Source organism: Miscanthus floridulus, chromosome 16 (genome assembly GCF_019320115.1).
Source record: "Miscanthus floridulus cultivar M001 chromosome 16, ASM1932011v1, whole genome shotgun sequence".
Classification (NCBI taxonomy): domain Eukaryota; kingdom Viridiplantae; phylum Streptophyta; class Magnoliopsida; order Poales; family Poaceae; genus Miscanthus; species Miscanthus floridulus.
The window spans coordinates 45,201,213-45,217,450 of NC_089595.1; the positions used below are offsets into that span (position 1 = coordinate 45,201,213).

The 16,238-nt window shown below is 44.3% G+C and overlaps 1 protein-coding gene and 1 long non-coding RNA gene across 2 annotated transcripts; one reads left to right on the plus strand and one right to left on the minus strand.

Annotated features, from left to right (window-relative positions):
• Positions 1–2,581: 2,581 nt before the first annotated feature.
• Positions 2,582–6,458, plus strand: LOC136511673 (uncharacterized). Its single transcript, XR_010772797.1, has 3 exons — positions 2,582–2,971; positions 4,812–4,857; positions 6,295–6,458. It is a non-coding gene; the product is annotated as an uncharacterized lncRNA (long non-coding RNA).
• A 4,662-nt stretch (positions 6,459–11,120) lies between these two features.
• On the minus strand, positions 11,121–15,975 carry LOC136512797 (transcription factor MTB1-like). Its single transcript, XM_066506792.1, has 2 exons — positions 15,730–15,975; positions 11,121–13,310 (listed from the first exon to the last, which is right to left on the minus strand). Exon 2 carries the CDS (start codon positions 13,297–13,299, stop codon positions 11,536–11,538), a length of 1,764 nt encoding a protein of 587 aa, XP_066362889.1. The 5' UTR covers positions 13,300–13,310; positions 15,730–15,975; the 3' UTR covers positions 11,121–11,535.
• Positions 15,976–16,238: the final 263 nt, after the last annotated feature.

The window sequence follows — 16,238 nt, forward strand, 5'->3', positions numbered from 1 at the left end:
GCGAGGAGCAACTTTAGTAAAGCATGTCATTGAGCTACCCTCACTTCCGGGGTAGGTTCTTGTGGCGCCCGACGTGCAGGCTTGGCGGGTGATGCCAATTAGCCACCGAACCACCAAATGATCGGTCGAGACAACGGGGACTAGCGTGTTGGCAAACACGTGAACCTCGGGAGAAAAATCATCGTGTCAACCTTGTTCTTCCTATTGGTTTGCATCCCCGTTACATAAGCTTGCAATTACTTTTATATACATTGAGCTTGTGTTGTTGCTCTTGTAATTAGTTAGCTTGTGTAGCTTGCTAATTATCTTCTTGCTTGTGTACTATAGAAGTAGCTCCCTTGCGTGGCTAATTTGGTTTGTGTAACCTTGTTAGTCACATTGCTTAGTTTGTGTAGCTAAGTAATTGCGCTCTCTAATTCGGCATTGGTTGCCTTGTTATTGAGCATTGCTAGTGAGCTTAGTTGGCTTTGTGCTTTTGCTTACTAGCATGTGTAGGAGCTCCCTTGTTGCTTGAAGTACTAGCGGCATAGGTTTGTGTGACCTTGCTTCTAGAATTGGTTAGGAGAGCTCTAGCTAGCCCGGCACCTTTGTTGCTTGATTAGTATCTTTGGAAGGTGCTAGTGAATATAGATAGAGGGGTGTAGTCTTGGCTAGACCAATAGTTCTTAATTCCGCACTTGTTTTGGCTAGCCGACGCGATTAATTTTAAAAAGGACTATTCACCCCCCTCTAGTCGCCATCTCGACCGTTTCAGTAGTTAACACAACTGGAATATGGAGATGATGAGGCTTCTACCAGATGATGAAAAAATATTCTGATTGCTTACCACATGCTTGAGAGTAGTTTAGGTGCTTACCTAGAATGGTTAAGTAATGAACTTGATGTGACCGCTAAAACTTTGAATATAAGGATGCACTATTAGTAACGCTTCTCTGCAAAACAACTAAATAGCTATCCGAATAGCTCCTGCATATCCTTCAGACTTGGGAGGCTACTCCCACCTAGTCGGGTAAGTCTTTGCGGAGTACATTGTGTACTTAGGGTTTTATTTTCCCTGTCGCAGGTAGCAGGTGGATGCTGGAGCTAACTATTATTGTGTGTGGATACCTCCTGGTGGGCTTAGCAAGACTTCATTTATCGTCGCGACCATAGTAGTTTTACTCTCATAATCTATACTCCTACTTTAATATTCAAAACCGTTTACTTCCACTGCTCTAGTATAAAATAACCCTTCTTCCGCTGCTTGTATGAAATCGGTTTTAACTCTGATTTTATGTAATCTTGTGATGTATGAAATGGTTAACAAATGTTGTAAGCTTTATTCACTTGTTTATGATCCTGATGAAAACGTGGATTTTCGAGTTCTCCCGTTGGGTGTGCTCGACAGACTACCGGGTTTAATTTAATCTCCTATGTACTTAGTGCCAAATGGCTGATGAGTACACTTGAGATTAGGTTAAATTGGACAGTTCTGCCACAATTTTTGACGAGTTGGAAAACTTCATGGTTTTGAAAAAAAAATGTTTGGAACTCTTAGAGATGTTGTATCGGATATAGTACTCTTTTGAGTGTCTTCTCAAAAAAAGAAAAAAGAAAAAAAAAGACAACATAAACCTGCTAGCGACTGATGAGGAAGCATTCTGGTCTTGTGGACATCTTCTATAACTAAATAGGAGATCCACATTAGTTTATTTTTCTTGCTTCTCCTTAAGCCACGTCACCCATCCGGGGTCCCACGTTCACAAGTCACTATGCATCCTGATTAAGCCACGTCACCCATCCGGGGTCCCACGTTCACAAGTCACTATGCATCCTGATTTCTCTACAATTTCGTCATCACTTCTCTCCTCACCAGTGTTTCACACTAGCTAAAACTGACTTCCACTAACCCATGATCATCATTATCTCATAGGTCCTGTTCGCTTAAACTTATCAGCTACTCTCGTAACAAATCAGCAAACAGTAGCAAAACAAACAGGGCCATAGCCACCGAAGGCAGCCAATCCGTTGGTAAAGGAAAGGCAGCTGATGCGTCTCTCCAGTCTCCCCTGCTCTCTTTCCCACCATCCGCAACCTTAATTGATTTTTGCATTGTTGTGAGTTTGTGACCCGTGATCTTCCATGAACACAAATGCAGCCACAAATGAGATTAATTAGGAAGAAACTGCTCGATTGAACTGAGCCGTCACCACCTTCGTATTTAAAAACCTTACTGCACTGCCATCGTCATCCAGCATGGCTGCCTATCGCATCGTCATCTATGGGCTATGGCGCCGAACACCCTCTTAGAGCACCCGCAATGTGAAGGAGCGGGGTCGCTCCTATCCTGGGCCCCATGATGACATGACTCGTCCTGTTGTTTTACACCACAGCGTATCGAACCGGAGTCGCTCCTTAGCTGGGACCCACGCGCCAAAAAAAAAGATGATCGTTTTCTTCCCGCAATCGAAGCTTTCCCCATTCTTCTTCCCAACTCCGAATCCGTCGCTCCGCCGAATCCGCCCAATCTCTACCTCGTGCGCTGCCGCATGCACTTCTCCATCCGTCGCTGCCTCGTCTCCCCCATGCAGTGCCCGCGCCTTCCACTCGTGGTGCGCCGCCACCTCGTCTTCGTCATGCGCTGCCCGCCCGATCTCGAATTTGCGTATGGCCAGATTCCCTCCCCGCTCCGCCGAATCCGCCCAATCTCTACCTCGCGTAGGTCCGCATAGACTTCCCCATCCGTCGCTGCCTCATCTCCCCCTTGCAGTGCCCATGCCTTCCGCTCATTGTGCGCCGCCACCTCGTCTTCGTCATGCGCCGCCCCAATCGATCCCAAATTCGTGCATGGCCGGATTCCCTCCCCACGCTTTTGCGGTGGCCATGCAACAAGGAGGACGCAACTCGTGATAAGGAGGACGCGGCGGAGTTGGCGCCCTTGGTGTCGTGCATGGACGTCGCCTCCAACTTCACCTTCGAGATCTGCCGCATGGTTTGTCTCTCTCCATATCTAATAATAGATTTGGTGTTGTGTGATAGTAGCACTTGGTATTGCTGCATTATTATTTCTGTCTAATAATAGCATCTATCTGAAGTTACAAATACAACCTTCCATTGATTTAGGTTTACAACAACAATGCTGAAAAAGCTAAAAATAGCAAGATACATGGAAAGGACATCTCCATATTACACATTCTAATGTTAAAAAAAATTACACGTTCTCTGGTTGCCTACCACCAAATTTTTGCCATATATGTTCCACTAGATCTGCCTACAGACGTTTATGAGTCTCTCTGTCATGAATCATATCATTGATCTCTAGAATTCTGGTGAATCCATGAATTGGTCCATGGTCAAGTCCTTCAATTGGTCTGGTAGCTCGTCCCTCTTCATATGTAGTGTCTAGATGCAACTGGTACGAGTCCCTTTCATCCTCAACTATCATATTATGCAGAATAATACATGCCATCATAATATCTTCTAGCTCTTGCTTGTCCCATAGACGTGCTGGATGACGTATAATTGCCCATCGTTTCTGTAGAATCCCAAAAGCACACTCCACATCTTTTCTTGCTGCCTCTTGATGCTGAGCAAAGATACTATCCTTTTCAGTAAGAGGTAAAGTAATTGTTTTCACAAATGTTGCCCAATCTGGATAAATGCCATCAGCTAGGTAGTAACCCATATTGTACTCTGAACCATTAATTGTAAATTTAACTTCTGGGGCTCTCCCTTGTAGCACTTGTGTGAACAATGGCGATTGGTTCAACACATTTAGATCATTGTTGGAACCAGGTGTGCCAAAAAAGGCATGCCAAATCCAGCGGTCATAGGAGGCAACAACTTCAAGTATGATAGTGGGTACCTTGTAGTCACCTCGGGTAAACTGTCCCTTCCATGCAACTGGGCAATTTCCCCAGCGCCAATGCATGCAATCTAGACTTCCCAACATCCCTAGAAACCCTCGTGCCTCTCCAACTTTGAGTAACCATTGAATATCCTCATCAGTAGGTCTTCTAAGATATTTCTCCCCATATATGTGTCTAATACCTTGAACAAACTTGATTAGACACTCTAAAGCTGTGGTTTCAGCAATTCCAAATGATTCATCCATAAGGTCTGCTGGTGATCCATATGCTAACATTCGAAGGGCAGCCATGCATTTCTGCTTAATTGAAAATATGGGGACCAGTTTTCTAATGCTTCCTTAATTTGTAAAAAAATGTGCTTTCTCATCCTAAACCTTCTACGGAATTGGGACTCAGTGTACAAAGGATTCTCAGCAAAGTATTCAGCAACTAATTTTGCATGGCCAGCTTCATGATCTCTATTAATGTACCTTCGCGAGTTGACGTTGCTTCCTGGTTGAGCTTGAAGTTTAGCTTCAATTCGAGCTTGCATTTTTGCTTCTACACGAGCCACCATTGGGTCATTGAGTTCCTCCAATATGAGTTTTTGGAGGTCCTCACTTGTGATGGACTGATTTTCAGAGTCTTCAGCCATTGCTGGTAGAGGTCTGGTTTGGTGGACAGAAGGAGTAGAAGGATTTATAGATGGCTTCCCTAGCAGTTGGCTTCTCCAACAGCTAGTTTTTGCAACAGCTAGATTCTCCAACAGCTAGTTTTTGCAACAGCTAGATTCTCCAACAGCTAGTTTTTGCAACAGCTAGATTCTCCAACAGCTAGTTTTTGCAACAACTAGTCACTGCAACTTTCATGTCAGCTGTGTAGTAAATATTTTTCAAACAGCAAGTTCTGAGTTTCTGTGTTCCATGTCTATTTTTCAGAATATTTCTCCAACAGCTAGTTCTAAGTTTCGTGTCTTTTTTTCAGATCTTGAGAACCAACAAGGAAAGCAGGTGGCACATTGCATAAACAGGTACAAACCAATATCGATATTACCAATAGTGAAAAACAGTACATATTAGTAGTGCCACATACATTTAGTACAACACAAATTCCACGCACTAATACATAATGGTAGTGCCTCATACATTTACTACAACACATACAATACACACTAATACATAACGATCTGCTTAGTTGTCTGAAGATGGAAATAATTCCTTGGCTAGATTCTCCAAGAGTTGTTCATGTAGCTTCAGTATTGCTGGACTCATGTTCAAAGTATCCTTATCCAACTGTTGCATGTAGTTTTTTATCTTGTCCATTCTAACCTGCTCCTTTGATGCTTCTGCTGTTTTCTCTAGTGCACTTGCTCTCTTCAACATAGCATCGTGAAACAAAACCATGTCTTCATCTGGCTGCGAGCCTAGGGGAGATTGTGCAATCGCCTTTCCCTTTCCCTTTCCTCTCATCCTAGCTTTTGCTTTCTTCTGCCCCTCTGGGCGCACTTCTTGGAATGTTTCCCCTTCTTCTGTGTCTTGGTTGGAAGATGAAGTGTATGCTCCAGATTCATCTACTTTTGTCCTTTTGTTCTTCTCTGAATAATCCATACCAGGTAGAGTTCTATACCATTTGGGTTGCTTCCTCAGAATCTTCCAGACATATTCAAGTGTAAATGGCTTTTGCTTGTTTTCTCTTTTGTATGTAGCACGTGCTTTCTCCATCAGCATGTCATCAGATTCCCCACTGCAGTAGGTCATTCGACCATAGACCCCATTGAACTTGGTACAAGCTGCATTAATTCTTGCCCAATGGCCTTTCAGCTGTCCCTTTGACCTTCTTCTTGCACCTTCAGGCTGGCCCGAATTGTATGCTTCTGCTATCTTGTTCCAGTAGGCCTCTCTACTCTGATCTGTGCCACGAATTGGATCTACTGAATGCTTAATCCAAAGACTTACAAGGCGTTTGTTCTCATCCTCGTTGTAATTAATTCTCACAGTCCTTCCTTCATCTGGGCTGCTGGCACTTGAATCTTCCTTATCTTCATCTTTTTGTGGCTCTCTTATTTGCGATTGCGGGGTTGCTGAATCTGAGCCATGTGAAGATGCACCACCAGCAGAACCTACAAACATTCCACCTGGGAAGCCAAAGTTGGGTAGTGGCTGAAAACCTTGATAACTTGGTGAAAACTGGGCATACTGTTGGAGGTTGCCTACACCACCAAAGGGATTCAAGCTGTGCATGGCATGAGTAGATTGACTATGCTGGGGATAATGGGAATTGTTGAATGGCGCTGGTGGGGTAGAGAACTGATTTTGGTTGAAAGTGTTGGGTGCGAAATTTGGCATGTGCTGCAAACTTGTGTTATCTGCTCTTTGATTTCTAGGATCAGTGGCGAACGACCTACTAAAACTACCCTATGAGGGCTCCATATTGAGTTGTTTTGATTTTTCTTCTCTTTTTTGTGTAGGCTGTTGGAAAGAACAAGAAGGCAGAGGAGGCTTGTTGGGAGGAAGGAAGCATGCTGGTGGGACTCCTTTTGTAGAAGCGAGATGTACTGTAGCAAGCAACAAGAAACATTGTTTTTTTAAGGGCAACAGTCAAGTGATTCTGGTTTTCACTCGTCCGTTGAAATCTGAATGTTGCAGTATTTTTTTGAATCTACCTCATGGCAGTTGGAGCCGTTGGAAAGTGTACTATGTGTGTCAGTGATATATTTTTTTATTGGGAAAGAGGCGGGTTCTATGTATGGGAGCCGCTCCTCCATCGAACCCAGCCTGCACTGTATGGTACCCGGTGCTATGCTTACAATAAATGTATCGAACCGACCAAAAACCCAACACTGCGGGTGCTCTTAGTAAGTGGCCGCACGCTCCTATTTTTTGTAACTCTCTTGCCTCAACTACGATCTATGACATCGCCTCCCTGCTTTGTTGGATCGATCCCTCATTTTGTCACACTGTTCCAGCTCAAAAGGTGTTTGACATCTTGCCCCATGGGGCCATTGCTGTAGAGCTCACGCTCTATTGCTTCATAGCTGTCTTGCTGGTTCGTACACAAGCTCCTATCTCTTATATTTTTTCTTATTTACATTGGACGAGCAAATGCATCTTCCATTCTTTTGTTACTCTTTTCCTGTTGTTACGTTTGACATATCCTCGCAGTTTGGTTCATGCCGCAAGAACGTGGTTTACCGGCCGGCCGCGCCACAGCAACCGAGCATTCCCACTATAGCTCTGCTAAGCCGTGACTGGGAAGCGACGACACGATCAGTGATACCGCTCGGCATCAGCAGTCAATCCTGTTGCTCAACTACCGTAGGCACCATCCCAAAATACTTCAAAACATGCATGAAGCAATACAGCAAGTTGATTGTGATTAGCGGCTGAGACAACAATCTAAAAGTACTACAATGGATATTGACCTTGCAGTCCAGAAGCAAATCGTTCACATCATGGATACAACAATAACAACAACAAAGTCTTTAAGTCCCAAACAAGTTGGGGTAGGCTAGAGTTGAAACCCATCAGAAGCAATTAAGGTTCAGGCACGTGAATAACTGTCTTCCAAGCACTCCTATCTAAGGCTAAGTCTTTGGGTATATTCCATCTTTTCAAGTCTACTTTTATTGCCTCGACCCAAGTCAACTTCGGTCTTCCTCTGCCTCTCTTCACGTTACTATTCTGGCTTAGGATTCCACTACGCACCGGTGCCTCTGGAGGTCTCCATTGCACATGTCCAAACCATCTCAATCGGTGTTGGACAAGCTTTTCTTCAATTGGCGCTACCCCTAATCTATCCCGTATATCATCGTTCCGAACTCGATCCCTTCTTGTATGGCCGCAAATCCAATGCAACATACGCATTTCCGCGACACTTAGCTGTTGAACATGTCGTCTTTTCGTAGGCCAACATTCTGCACCATACAACATAGCAGGTCTAATCGTCGTCCTATAAAACTTGCCTTTTAGCTTCTGTGGTACCCTTTTGTCACATAGGACACTAGACGCTTGCCGCCACTTCATCCACCCTGCTTTGATTCTATGGCTAATATCTTCATCAATATCCCCGTCCCTCTGTAGCATTGATCCTAAATATCGAAAGGTATCATTCCTAGGCACTACTTGACCTTCCAAACTAACACCTTCCTCCTCCCGAGTAGTAGTGCCGAAGTCACATCTCATATACTCAGTTTTAGTTCTACTGAGTCTAAAACCTTTGGACTCCAAAGTCTCCCGTCATAACTCCAGTTTCTGATTCACTCCTGTCCAGCTTTCATCAACTAGCACTACATCGTCCGCGAAAAGCATACACCAAGGGATGTCCCCTTGTATGTCCCTTGTGACCTCATCCATCACTAAAGCAAACAAATAAGGGCTCAAAGCTGACCCTTGATGTAGTCCTATCCTAATCGGGAAGTCATCTGTGTCTCCATCACTTATTCGAACTTTAGTCACAACATTGTTGTATATGTCCTTAATGAGCCCGACGTACTTCGTTGGGACTTTGTGTTTATCCAAAGCCCACCACATAACATTCCTTGGTATTTTATCATAAGCCTTCTCCAAGTCAATAAAAACCATGTGTAGGTCCTTCTTCTTCTCCCTATACTGCTCCATAACTTGTCTTATTAAGAAAATAGCTTCCATGGTTGACCTTCCGGGCATGAAACCAAATTGGTTCATAGAGACCCGCGTTGTTGCTCTCAAACGATGCTCGATAACTCTCTCCTATAGCTTCATAGTATGGCTCATCAACTTAATTCCGCGGTAATTAGTACAACTTTGAATATCCCCTTTATTCTTGTAGATCGGTACCAATATACTTCTCCTCCACTCATCAGGCATCTTGTTCGATCAAAAAATATGGTTGAACAGCTTGGTTAGCCATACTATAGCTATGTCCCCGAGGCATCTCCACACCTCGATTGGGATACCATCCGGTCCCATCGCCTTACCTCCTTTCATCCTTTTCAACGCCTCTCTGACTTCAGATTCTTGGATTCTCCGCACAAAGCGCCTATTGGTGTCATCAAAAGAGTCATCCAACTGAAAGGTTGTGTCCATATTCTCACCATTGAACAATTTGTCAAAATACTCTTGTCATCAATGTCGGATCTCATCCTCCTTCACCAAGAGATGCTCCCTTTCATCCTTAATGCACTTAACTTGGTTGAAGTCCCGTGTCTTTCTCTCACGAACCCTAGCCATCCTATAAATGTCCTTCTCTCCTTCTTTCGTACTCAAATGTTGGTAAAGATCCTCGTATGCTCTACCCTTTGCCACACTTACAGCTCGCTTTGCAGTCTTCTTTGCCACATTGTACTTCTCTATGTTGTCCACACTCCTGTCATGGTACAAGCGTCTATAGCATTCTTTCTTCTCTTTAATAGCCATTTGGACTTCATCGTTCCACCACCAAGTATCTTTAGCCTCGTCTCTACTTCCTTTGGTTACTCCACACACCTCTGAGGCCACCTTCTGAATGTTGATTGCCATCTTCTCCCACATGTTGTTTATGTCGTCTTCTTCCTTCCAAGAGCCTTCTTTGATAACCCTTTCCCTGAATACCTCTGACGCCTCCCCTTTCAGTTTCCACCACTTTGTTCTTTCAATCTTAGCTTGTTTATCCCTACGGGCACGCACCTGAAAACGAAAATCTGCCACCAAAAGCTTATGTTGTGAAACAACACACTCCCCTGGTATCACCTTGCAATCCAAGCATGCTCGTTTGTCCTTTCTTCTTGCGAGGACAAAGTCAATCTGACTACTGTGTTATCCGCTACTGAAGGTCACTAGATGAGATTCTCTCTTTCTAAAGAAAGTGTTGGCTATCATCAGGTCAAAAGCTACCGCGAAGTCCAGAACTTCCTCCCCCTCCTGATTCCTACTACCATACCCAAAACCTCCATAAACTGCCTCGAAACCAGCGCTTGTAGTACCTACATACCCATTAAGATCTTCTCCTATAAAAAGCTTCTCACTACTAGGTATAGCTCTAACTAGGTCATCTAAGTCTTCCCAAAACTGTCTCTTAGCACTCTCATCGAGGCCTACTTGGGGGGCATACGCACTAATTACGTTCAAGACCATATCACCAACGACAAGCTTGACTAAGATAATCCTATCTCCTTGCCTTCTCACTCCCACCACACCATTCTTGAGGCTCTTATCAATCAAAACTCCTACTCCATTTCTATTCGCGACTGTCCCTATGTACCAAAGCTTGAAACCTGTATTGTCCATCTCCTTCGCCTTCTAACCCTTCCATTTAGTCTCTTGAACGCATAATATATTTACACGCCTCCTAGTCGCGGTATCAACTAATTCTCTTAACTTACCTGTAAGTGACCCTACATTCCAACTACTTAAACGGATCCTAGTTGGTTCGACTAGCTTCCTTACCCTTCGCACCTGTCGACTCAGATGCGAAGACCCTTGCTCATTTTTCACTACATCCGGGCGCCGATGTAGCGCGCCACTAAGGAAGCGACGACCCGATCCTTGCTCACTTGACACCATGCCCAGATCACGACACGGCGCGTCACGGGGGTGACGACCCGACCCTTGCCCATTTAACACCATACCCAGGTTCCAATATGGTGCGTCGCTAAGAGGGTTACGCCCCAACGATTTTCTTTCGGGTTTCATCTCCATTAAAGTGGCTAAGTTTTTACATTGGCTCGCCACGCCTAACACAACCCTCGTCCTTTACCAGGGCTTGGGACCTGCTATGCTGGGACACCAAAGGCGTCCCACCATAAGCGGAGTTGTTCACATCATGGATGCATCCAGAAAAATTAATCCACCTATCATAAGAACATACGTTCACAGATTATACCAAATATAATAATAAATGCAAGTGCAAGTTCCTACTACTATCTCTATGCTTGATTCATCAAGTGGTGTCTAAAACTCTCTAATTCTTATAGCTGTTTTTCTCATATAGGAAAAAGTCTACTTAACCCCCCACCTTTCATACTTGGTCTACTTCACCCCTCAACTATGAAACCGTCTGTTTTACCCCCTGAACTTTCTAAAACCGTCTATTTTACCCCCTGAGCGGTTTTTAGCGGCGGTTTGCTACAGTAACAAAACCGCTATCAAAAACCGCCCAGGGGTAAAATAGACGGTTTTAAAAAGTTCAAGGGGTAAAACAGATGGTTTCATAGTTGAGGGGTGAAGTAGACCAAGTATGAAAGGTGTGGGGTTAAGTAGACTTTTTCCTTCTCATATATATATGGATGCAAAGTTCCCACAGCAACGCGCGGGTATCATCGAGTTCCAAAAAAAAATATTACACATGAAACCATGGCATTTCATCAAATAGTGTTAGTGTGTTACAGAAAAGGTATCAGTCCGAACGTTATATAATCATATGACTAAGTTGGTAGAATTGAATGACACAGATACAATATGTTAGTACTGCCAAAACGCCTGTTCATTCAAATGTAAGAGCACCCTTTCCCATTTCAACTGCACTGTCACCAGTCTCCCATAAGACAAGCAATTGATGAATAGCCAGAACAGACGGTTACAAATTTTACGACGGTTCTGTACTTACAGATTTTTGTTTCTATGTAAGGATCTGAGTTATATATGTGGAAATGCCTTGTATACCGACAGTGCCAATACTGACGGATGTCATCAGTTGTTATCAGTTGACTGCTACCAAAAATAATCTGTCTAATATAACAAGTAGTCACCCAATTCTACACAGAGCTAGTTGCATTAGAAATAGAGGCAAGCAATTTCTTTCGTGTATGCTGTTCAGAGCCAGGGGAATTGATAAAAAAGGAATGCACAACTGTCCCATTGTTGGCTGTGACCTTCGACTCACCTACTTTGACCTCTGCATCTTCAAATGCTTGCAGCACCTTTTGTATTGGATGGTTTTCAATCTGAGATACCGCTCGAACAAGAATCTCACCTTGCACCACCTGGATGTCCACTTCTGGCCCAGGTGTTTGCTCTGGAAGTCGATCCCGCTCTGCCTCCAACTTTTCCAGTTTCTTCTTGAGATCACTGATATGCATTACAGCATCTTCCAGAATGGATGCCTTGTCCATTTTTGAGATGTTGGGCACAATAGCTCTCAGAGCACAGAATCGCTTGTTGAGCTTTTCCCTTCTCTGACGCTCAGCCTCAACATGGCTAAGCGGTGGTTCCTCCCTCCTGTTTGTTGGTTTCCTTTCCCTCTTCCTTGGCTGTCGACCCTCCCTTTCCTCATTGAACAAGTCATTGGCATTGCCCTTCCCCACATCCAACATGGCTTTTTGAGAAATCGAAACACCAAACTTGGAACTGGACCCTACACGAAAATCTATTTGCATTGGCCCCCGGGGCTGAGATGCTTGTTGGGCCAAGATCTGCTGTGGACTCTGAAGCTGAAATGCGCTCACTGTGGTTCTATGTGAAGCTCCATTGCTGCAATTTGCAGTCTCGCTTGTCTCAACTAAGATACCATTGCCAAACTTCTGCTGATCCGAATTCAGGCCTCGAGACTGACTCCATGAAAAATTCTGCAAACCTTTCCGGAGATTAGGTAGCAACCTGCTCTCACCACCACCACTCTTCTGTGCAATCATTGAACTTTCATCCACCTTTGATGGATCAGCTCCTTTGCTGTCTGAAGGTTGGCTGATACTCAAATCCTTCCCAAAAATCTTCGTCAAACCTGGCGATATTTGAACAGAACTATTATCCTCATGCTTCTCAATTGCTATCCTGTTACTGCATGTCACAAGAAACATTGACCTTATAGTTTGCAGAGCTTCAGCACTCTCTGGTACATTCTGCATTGAACCTACCTCAAGTACACCAGCTTTGAATGGTACTAGCACAATGGTCTTGAATCCCGCTGCGTTTGCAAGGAATCCCCGGTAACAATAATTTGCTGGGGAAACATTGTGCTTATTGTTTGGAATCCAAAGGGGCGCCCCTGCACCAAAAACTTTCCCAGGACCACCAACGTGACGTGGAAATGCAAAATACATAGATGCTAGAAAGAATATTTCAGTGTTAGTGACCTGGTCAATTCCAGGAGCATAATTCTCCTCATCAGCCCCAGCAAATGCTGTGTGCAACCTCTGCAGCACCCGCTTCCGCATCTTCTGTCTGGACACCAAAGATGCATCACCAACACTCATAGATGTAGCAAAGCCAATCTCACTATCATGGGGTTCACGGCAAGATCCATCACCCCAGCCAAGGACAACAGCACCAGATTTTGTGCGGGAGAGCTGCCAGAAGATGGCATAATCCCAACGAATGCTCTGATCATCAGCCTCAACTAGGTTCTGGAGTTTATTTTGCAAATCTGCCAACACAGATGCTGCTACAAGACCTTCAGATATGGCACCACCACATTTTGTCAGATATGTGAAGGCATCCGAGCCCAGCACGGAGGAACAGAGGGCTTTGTCTTCCTCACTCCAGAACTGTCCAATGCTTACCTCTTCTATCTCTGTCTTCATGAGTGCATAGCCTGCTCAACAGTACTATGAGTCAGGTCACCAGACAAGAAAATCATAACAAACTCCGACAATGATTGGCTCAACTAACAATTTGAAAGCAAATTTGCCACAAGGAGTGCACTTTATTAACCACCTACAGCTCAAATGATAAAGTGGGTATTACTTGAATTTGTGGACACTATATGCGAGACACGTTAGATGAGGAATTTTACTTTTCTTTTGACGCACTCTTGGTGGCACACAGGTTTCTAAAACCCAATTCACAGGTTCAAATCCTGAGTATGAATCCAATTATCTTGTGTCAAAACAAAGTAAAACAAATTAAAGTACTCTAGACAGCAAAAAGTCCAAACAGTTTAGGTGCTTGTTTAAAGTTCCAATTTGAAACATTGTAATTTATCTCAATTACTCCCAGTGTTTTCAGATCGGACGACTAATCGTGATTAATTGCGATTAGTGGTCCTTATCGTAACCAGGTGCTCGATAAGGGCCCTCGATTAGTTTAGACCGATTAGAAAACTTATCGTCCGATAAGTTGCGACTAATCACGATTAGTCGTCCGATCAGACTAGCCGGACGACTAGTTCGGGGGAGGAAGAATTTGGCCCAGCTAAAGAATTCGGCCCACCTTTAGCTGGCCCATTAGGGTAAGAAGAAGAGGAGTGAGTGAGTGACTTGAGTTGCAGCCGCACGGCACATTTCCAGCTCCCGCTGCTCTCTGCCTCTCTCTCGCAGCCGCCGCCGGCCTGCCTCTGGATCTCCCTCGCCGGCGTCCGCAGCTCCGTCCGCGCCCCTCGCCGGTGTCCGCAGCTCCGCCCGCAGCTCCGCCCGCAGCAGCTCCGTCCGCAGCTCCACCCGCAGCTCCGCCCACGCCTCCACCTCCGCTCGCTCCTGTCTCCTCCCCTGCCGGGACCCAGTAGCTCCGCCCTTCTCTGAGGCTCCTTCCTCGGCGCCTAGAGGACGGACACGGGAGGCCTCAAGCATCAAGATGAGCCACCGGTCCCACCACTCTGCCTCCTCTGAAGGTTATTGTCTCTACTCTGCTGCTGTGTATTACATCATATATATAGTATATACATGGTCGATCAGGCCATCTAGGCACAAGGACGACTAAATGTCCGACTAGCCGATTAGACCGATTAGGACCGACTAATCGACCCTTATCGACGACTAATCGCGATTAGTCGTCTGATCGGTAGTCATACGACTAGCCTCGATAATACGATCTGAAAACATTGATTACTCCTGTATCTACTGAAAAACAGTTCATATTCCAGGGAATCAATAGGTAATCTTAGGGATAGTTTGGTAGAGCTTGTCCAGTGTTGGATTTTGAGAGAAGTATTTTGTGGGTAAAAGTAATTCTCTATAGTTTTTGAGGATAAACTCTATGGAGGAACTCATTCTTTATGGGCAGTGAATCAGGAAAGGGTAGTTTTTTCAGCTCCCAGCCCCCTATTTGTTTCAGAGCTCTGCCAAACAGGCCCTAACACAATCGTACCATGAATAACAAACACTAGCTCATAAAATTCGTTATACACCTCCTAATGTTACATGCCAATCTATATTTATGATTAAGTGTGCATCAATACGAACTTTGCAGTGTGAATCAAGGGTGCACAAGAATCCACTTAATTTAGGTGTGGACCACTTTAGAATTCAAGTAATCATCATGGATTTGAGTTCATTTCACAAACAAAGACTAGAGATGGACTACTGACTACATTAATTATACATCTCAAGTAGTCTGCGTATATGCTAGGAATAAACAAAAAAAACTATAAAAAGATATCCTGCCAGGAATAAACAAAAAAAAACTATAAAAAACTATCAAATTATTGCAAATATATACTTAAGTAGATTTTAGCAAGGAATCTGTCTGGAATTATAGATTTTTGAAGGTCCTCCTTCCTGGTTCTCTTCCACAGCATTTGGGGCCCATTTGGACAGCTGTCATATTGTAGCCTAACGTAATAACAACTAAAACTTCTGCAAAGTTCTTGGACATCCTGCCAGAACCCTTGAGTTTGTAGTTTCACACTAATTTCCCCTTAAATTTGCAATTTTGTTAGAGCCCTTAAACTTTAGCTTTGTGAACTGTGATAGTTTGGTCAATTTATGCCTAAGTACGGAAAACTCAATAAAATGACAGTAGCAGATGCCCAAACTAAGAAGCGAAAATACTAACTACAAATGTAAAAATCCAATTAGAAATTCCAGACTAGTCGCTCATGCTCAGGATTCAGGAGCAGGGATGTGCTGTGTGCATATATAAATTCAATACTTTTTTGCAAAAAAAGAAAGAAGAAGAAGAAAAAAAAAAGGAGCTGTATGGGCCAGATCCGAAGAGAAAGAGAAATACTAGCTTACATTAGGGTTTGAGCTACTCGGTTTCATACAGCAGTAAGGGAAGGTTAGGGGCGGACATACCTGGTGGTTGCTAGTCGCCGGCGAAGGGCTGATGAAGACCTAGCAGAGAGCGGCGCCACTCGCCCCACCGCCCACCCAGTCGTCGCCGCGAGGAAACGAAGGCCACGAGCGAGATAGTGGGCACAGCAGGCGAACGGGAGGAAGGGAAAACGAGAGGATGGGTCAACGCCACAGGCAGCGACTGGATCTCGATGCTGGGCCGCAGGGGGCCGGAGAGCTGTTGAGCCTCTTGCCTGCTCCAGTTGCGATGCGAGGAACTGCTGCAATGCCAATGGAAAGAAACGTTGACCATATGTGTTCTCACTCGTCGCAACGTGGCCACGTGGGTGACGTATCCAGTCGTAAGGGACTGTGTTTCCTACTCCTAGTCCTCACAAGGTATTTGAACACAAATAACGCAATATAACCTTCCATTAACTTATACTCTCTCCATTTTAGATTATAAAATATTGATTTTCTTGATATGTTATTTTTACTATATATATTTAGAAAAGGAAAAACTATGTTCA

What these genes read in the sequence shown, in the direction of transcription:
- LOC136512797 (XM_066506792.1), bottom strand. Translation starts at nt 13,299, where the DNA reads ATGAAGACAGAGATAGAAGAGGTAAGCATTGGACAGTTCTGGAGTGAG.